This window comes from Leptonotus elevatus, chromosome 21, assembly GCF_054856555.1.
Source record: "Leptonotus elevatus isolate MCC_2025b chromosome 21, RoL_Lele_1.0, whole genome shotgun sequence".
NCBI lineage: Eukaryota > Metazoa > Chordata > Actinopteri > Syngnathiformes > Syngnathidae > Leptonotus > Leptonotus elevatus.
This window is the reverse complement of record NC_141259.1, coordinates 1,924,885-1,931,773: the sequence shown is the minus strand read 5'-3', so window position 1 is coordinate 1,931,773 and position 6,889 is coordinate 1,924,885. Positions and strand designations below refer to the sequence as shown.

At 39.4% G+C, this 6,889-nt stretch overlaps 1 protein-coding gene across 1 annotated transcript in view; it reads left to right on the top strand.

Annotated features, from left to right (window-relative positions):
• Positions 1–2,587: 2,587 nt before the first annotated feature.
• Positions 2,588–6,889, top strand: part of eef1e1 (eukaryotic translation elongation factor 1 epsilon 1) — a 17,615-nt gene continuing 13,313 nt past the window's right edge. Inside the window, exons 1-2 of the mRNA XM_086066254.1 lie at positions 2,588–2,731; positions 3,212–3,409. Of these exons, the coding sequence (XP_085922380.1) occupies positions 2,648–2,731; positions 3,212–3,409 (282 nt within the window). The 5' untranslated portion in view covers positions 2,588–2,647. The remainder of the gene's footprint in view (positions 2,732–3,211; positions 3,410–6,889) is intronic.

The window sequence follows — 6,889 nt, the reverse complement described above, 5'->3', positions numbered from 1 at the left end:
TTGCAAATGTACCCAGACATGACACGCACCGGGTCACACAGCAGACGCAGACAGACAGAGCAAGTCAACTTTGCTGCAGGACTCAAGAATGAAACTCTGGACCCTCCTCAGTGTCATCTTTGATTACTTTTGACCACAAATCATTGCAACGAACTTCAATGAAAACAGACGTGCTAGTCTAGTCTAAACTCTTTTTTGATCAGTTCACCATCCTTGGAGATGTTGAAAGATTCTAAGATTCTGTATTGAATTATGCCAGCAAACTGAAAGGTTGAGTTTGTGGTCACTGGTCAGAGTAAGACGGTGTAAAATGGGTGTCAAGCAGGACAAATTCAAATTGTTTGCCATCCAATGGAAGCACAGAGAGGTGTGGTTACAATACATGGCATGTAGATGCAGGAGATCGATATGCATCCACTTGCGGATGATGTAAAATTGGCCTTTGTGGAGTGGGCACTTGGAGACCGCCTTCTTCGACCGATCGTGCGTCCATAATTGTGCCATGGTTCGGGGGGCGCTTTCAATATTTTTAAGATGCTATTTATGTGTAGGTTGAAGACCTTCCTATTTTTTTTTATTATTCCTCCTACTATTTTGACGCACTTCTCCTTCCACTTAATTCATCCGATTCACATCATTCCAATTTCAACATATTCCAGAAATTCACGCCATGGGCGCTTCCATTTCTATATTAAAAAAAACAAAACGGTTTTCCCATAATTCAATATTTTTCACCTAAAAATCCCCTATTCATTCCAATTGAGGAATTTTTCTCGATACTCATTTACCTTGTCCATCAGCATATTCAAAATAACAGATTAAGCTAATTCCCATTTGAAAATTTAATCATTCTATTTATTCAATTCATCTTATAAATGATTTTCAACATGCCAAATTTTTGCACATACCAAAATTCTCATTGCTGTTCAGCGGTTCTGTGCCATCCTTTGGATGGTAACCTTTATAAATTGGAGCCTTTTGCACTGGGAAAAGAAATCACAGTATGTGGTTTTATTTTAATAGATCAAACCCTTTGTAGATTAAGGTTAGGTATTTTATGCAAAATTGTGGCCCTCTGCATCACTTAAGGTGCCCATCTCTGTATGTGCATAATTAACAATGTAAAATCGAACCGAACCCAACTATAGGTAATTTCTGAGGTGCATGACCTAAATTATTAATTTTAGGGATGTAACGATAACGGCAATATCGTGAAATCACGATAATAAAACTGCCACAATATCGTCGTCGTCATGTCACGATATTAAAAGCAGCACATCTGTTAAAAAAGTCAGGTTGATTTCCATGTCTGCAGTTTTTTAGTGCAATAAAAAATTTACAAGGCATGTTTTGGCCCTTCTATGTTTAAAATTCATGTTAATGGTCAGATGAAGGGGAACGTAATATGCTTGTGAAGCGAGTCAATATGTGGAGGAACTCAATGTGTGCGTGCTTTAACGAGTAAGTGCCTCAATATTAAGTGTTATTAGAGATTGTAGGTTGTTTATATGCATTGCTGTTATGTACAAAAGCACAATATTGTGTTTTTTAATGAGCTCTTTTTTTTATTGAGAACTTTTTATATATCGCCAACCTCACCACAATATCGTGATAACATCGTTTAATGATGTTTGGATATCGTTACATCCCGATTTTACTGTACAGTATATAGCAACAATGACATCTGTAATGTCTCAAAAATATTCAAATGTGGCAGAACTCTTTAATCTTCTCGGAAAAATCTAAAACAGCTTCTGACTCCAGTTGAAAATAAAAATCAATACATTAAAAATGTGCCTATCATCATTATCTTATCACTGGATGAAAACAAGAGAATAGAAAATAAGGAAATATTGACCTTTTGCACTGGACGCTGGACGGCAAATTAACCACTTGCATGTATTGTAACCATTGAATCTTGTACAGCGTAAAGTATCTAATCGCATCTAATCAATGATCTCATAAAATGGTCAAGGGAGTAAACCAAATATTGCTTTTTTATCACATACCTACTAATAAAAACAAAAGGCGTCGGTCGATGGATGGCAGCAATCAACAGAAAGGACTGGTAGCCCACAAAGTATTCACGGACTTGCAGCGATAATTTTTTGCAAGGTTAGTAGATAAATGTTCATAAATTTTACTAGTAAACGTACACTCTAATAACAGAGGTGTCAAATTTCGTGTTTCAAATCACATTAAGGAGCCAGATAGTTAGTGTCCACTCCAACTGCACGTACACACATCTTAGTTTTAAAATGTAGCTTCTTCAAAACTAGTGCATTTGACCGTTTAATAATGGGGGATTTCGTCTTTGTGCTTGGAGTTTTTCACTCTGGAGCCGGCCGGAATCATATTCATGAAATGAAATGAGGGCAGTCACGTGATCACGTGACGTCGGTGCAAATGGTCAATAGGTATGTATGTTTTAAAATGTAATTATGCTTTCTTTCTCTCTCTCTCTCTCTCTCTCTCTCTCTCTCTCTCTCTCTCTCTCTCTCTCTCTCTCTCTGATGCAATAAAACGACAGGCTCCGTCTTGTTTTGCAATTGGTCAAATCAACAAGCATTCAAAGGTGGAAGGCGGGCTCACAGAGGAAACAGCCAATCGCGTGTTACGCAGATGACGTCATCCATTGTGAACAACCATGGCGTTACGGGAGCTAGCATCGCTCGAGAAATATTTAGGACTGAAAAAGCCCAACAAGTACAGTACCCGAGGCGACAAAAAGGTGACAAAACTGCTCATGGGTATGGCATTTAAAAGCGTCCTTTTATTTGAAAGGTAACATGTTATACGCCGCGGAGTGGAAGATAATGCTAATAAGTTAGCCATGTGTCTGGTCACTATACTATGCTGTGCTATAAGAAACTTCAAGCTTTAACATTTGACATTTTTTATTAATTTGACATGGCAAATATACTAGATGCACATCGCTAGGTGTTTCCTTTGAGTGCACAATGGAAAGCGTACATGCTTGTCGGGTGGGCTGTCACTGTGAACCAGCCAATGATTGGTTATATTGGTAATAACGCTGTATAGTGGATGTGATCACCTACATTTCTATCATTATGTTTGACGATTTCGAAAAAATAAATAAAAATAAAAGAAAACAGTAAACTGCACTGTGGTTAGAAGTAGTGATATTGAGCTGAAAAGTTGGACCTTTAAAAAAAAAATGGAGACAATTAATTGACCTACTTTCTTCCAGGTCCCTGTGCTCCAGAATAACAATGGTCCTCCCCTGGTGGGCCTGGTGACCATCGGCCGCCACCTGGTGAAAGAAGCCAAGCGTTCTGAGCTGCTGGGGGACGCTGCAGAGGACAGAGCAGTGGTGCATCAGTGGCTCGAGTACAGAGTGAGCAAGCTGGACGGCTGTAGCAAGGACGAAAGCAGAACTATACTAAAGGTAGGTGCTCCAGAAGTGTAAAAATGTATCCATTGGTGATGTAGACTTGTCCTTTTGCAGGGGCTACTCAGTCCGCTCCTATAGTGGCTATGTAACTCAAATTTTTACTTGAGTTGGAAAGCCTTAGTGTATCACAAACCCACAGTATAACACAGTAGCAGAGTCATCATTACACTTAATATTATACAAAAAAAACAGTTCTATGCTGTAAATTTTAAAAAATCTATTGGAAAAACAGAAAGCACTGAGCATGCCCTCTTGTTGCCAGACAACATATTCTTGCGCGATGCACAAATATTGGAAATATACATTTTTATTCAGTGTCAAACTACCTTCATCATCGTACCTTGATTATTTTTTCAGACATTTTTGGTGTAATGTACAACTGTTAAAAAACAAAAAGCTAACATAAAAAAGCTAGAAAATAAACCAGGAATGAATGACAGGATTTCATTTTTTAGCGTTTTTAACAATCGCACAGGCATTAAATGAAGGTAACCACCGTCTTTATTAAAAATTTAAACAGTGAGGTATGCTGGGGCCTAGAGGTGTGTCATCTTTGAGTGTTTGCTTTTTTTTGTTTTTTTCTAAATAAGTGATGTATAAAACGCACACAAAGCCAAGGACAAAGCAAGATCCTTTAAGATTAATCCTTTAAGGCCATATTCTCACATGTGATTAAGTATTTTTTTTTTTAAAAAAGCCAGTATTTTCCCATCCTGTCATTTCCTCACCTTTGTGATATGCGCAGAGAGTAGAGAAATCCTAAAATGTGTGCCTGAACTACCGAATCTGGTCGTCCGCACCGTTCCTCTTACATGCTCCAGAGGCTGTATTTAAGTTAAGCACCCCGGGAAGTGAAACATCAAGTTTTTGGCGTAGAACCAAAACCTATTTTGTCAAAATGTAGTAAATTTCATATTTTTCACATATTAACTCTTTGACTGCCAAGCATTTTCAGAAAAGAGGATGTGTGGGTGCCAGCTGATTTAAGCATTTTGACTGATCTTTCAAGGTCCACAGAAAATGTTGTGTTTGAACTATGGAAAAACAGATACTACCAAATGAAAGATTGAACTCTCATCTTTCATCAGAAAAAAAAGTTTATTTCTACCTTATTCCGTTCTTCAGTAATCAACAATAGAAAATAGGTTAGTTTCACTCAAATGCTCTGTTTTGGACCAAAATACGGAGAAATCAAGCTTTTAGTGAAACGATATTATTTCATGCACTCCAGTGAATTTGACACGTTTTTTTTCCATCAATGATGCCACAAACATCTAAACAGTGCTTTACTTCTGTAAAACACTACCACCAACAATGAAAAAGTGTTTTTTGATAGCAAAATACGTTTATTTACATTCAACAGTGTAACAATTTGACAAAACAATTTGGCAAACTATATTTACAATTGTGTGGATGTTTCAACTACACAGTTTTTCTTTTTTTGAGGTATATTGTGTAAACCTCCTCTGCGTGCAAGGGGACGCAGCAGGATTTGCACCACAGATTAGTTTCACTGCGATTGCCCCTTCGCGTGCACTTTCTTGCCGGCCTTTTTTTCCAGGGAGTAGCAGGTATATACTGCAGTGTGTGTTTGGCCATGTTGCCATCAAGTCTACTCTCAGGATCATGATACGGTGACCTGGTGTTACGTCTGGCTTCCTCATGTCCTTCGGTTCCTATACCAGGTGGTAAGAGATGTTCTGATACATCTTATCCACTCCATTCATGGTGGCATCGTAGTCCAGAACCAGTGTCCTCTCCGTGATCAGATTGTACCCACTCCTCCGATGAATATGCATTGGACTCGGGGTACTCTTCATCGTCCGATTGAACGTCCGCCTGTGCAGAAGTGCTCGTTTTCCGCCGTTAGCATCGCTAGCCGGTGAGGCTTATCGACGCGATCGAAGCCGCCGCGTCAACGCTTCCAACTTCGGCGTCAACGCTTCCAACTTCAGCGTCAACCTCGGAGTCACTATCATCATCATCAATGTGCTCTTTAACATTGGTCGATGCTTTTCGTCTTTGAAAAAAATGCTCATGCGTGAGCTGCTTGCAACCGGTCGCCATTTTCGCCTCCTCAGCCATTCTCCCCTCAACACTCTAGCTCCGCCTCACGTCTTCTACTGACGCCTACCCGATCTTGTCCAAAGAGAGTCATCGCTGCCATCTAGTACCCAAAAATAGTCATTATACTAACTCGACCTGCTTGATACTTTCAGCACAGCTTGCCAAGGCTTTCCTCCACCCGTTTAAAAAAACAACAACAACAAAAACATAGTGAACGTCTTTGGCGGCACTCATTTGGATTTTACTAAACGTTATTAAATGTTTTTGGCGGTCAAGAGTTAATACTATGGGTCAGTCCTCACAATGAAATTACCTAACACGTGACAGTGGACCAATTAAACTGTCAGAGTTTGCACTCATTTTGAATCTTCATATCAGTCATTTGTGTAAGTTAGTGGGAGGCTTAGATGAGGAAATATTTTACCAAGACTGGCCGCATGCGAAGAGTGAAGCGTTAAAGTGAATGGGCTTGAGGGGGTGTTAGGGTCTAACCTCGTCCAAAGAAAAAGTAGTTCCAAATGCAAGGGCACAAATCCTATCGCTGCCACTAATGTAGCTTGCCACATGTTGGGCATTTATAAACATATAAAAAGGTAAAAAATTATCGCTGCAAATCCGTGAATACTTGAGGGCTGCCTGTTCTTTCACTTGCTTTCAATCGCCGTTTTCTGTCTTCATCAGCAGGTATGTTATCACATACCTGCTGATGAAGACAGAAGACGGCGATGGAGCCAAGTTTTGTCTATTACTACAAGCTACCGCACAGAAAGATATGACCATTTTAGAAGATAACCGATTACATACAGGACTATACGCTGTATGAGTTTCATCAGTTTCAATAGATGCAAGTGATTATTTTGCCGTCCTGTTTCCTGGAGGGGGTGTTCCCATGAAGGCTGGGGCGTCACGCGCAAAAGGTCTATTGTGACTTTTAAGTTAAAAAAAATTGTAGTCCTGACATTATAGTACTGTGGCGCAAGGAAAATTAGGAACTGCTGATTAATGAAACAGTAGACACCCTTTTTTGATGGACCTCCAAACATGCATGTTGTCATAAGCATAGTATTCTGACTAAATTACCTTTATTGGATTTGCAAAAAAAAAAGAAGAAGAAAAAAAACTTTCATGAGAGAATAGCCCTTAATTCATGGTGAGTTATCAGTTTCAGGTGATCTCATGAGGAAGTTTTGTTTGACTCAAGTGGTATATGACTGAATTCGAGTATGAGTCTCTAGTCAGTTTAAAAGCCTTTGCTTTATTTCTGTAACTCAAAAAGCAATTAATCTGAGAGGCGCATTCCCCTCTCAATTCGTTTGTCCAGAAGTACAGACCGTGTATGTGTGCTTCAGGAAGGCACACGCGACAGCAATACAGACTGATGTATAGCCTTTCAGTGACATGGCCCCT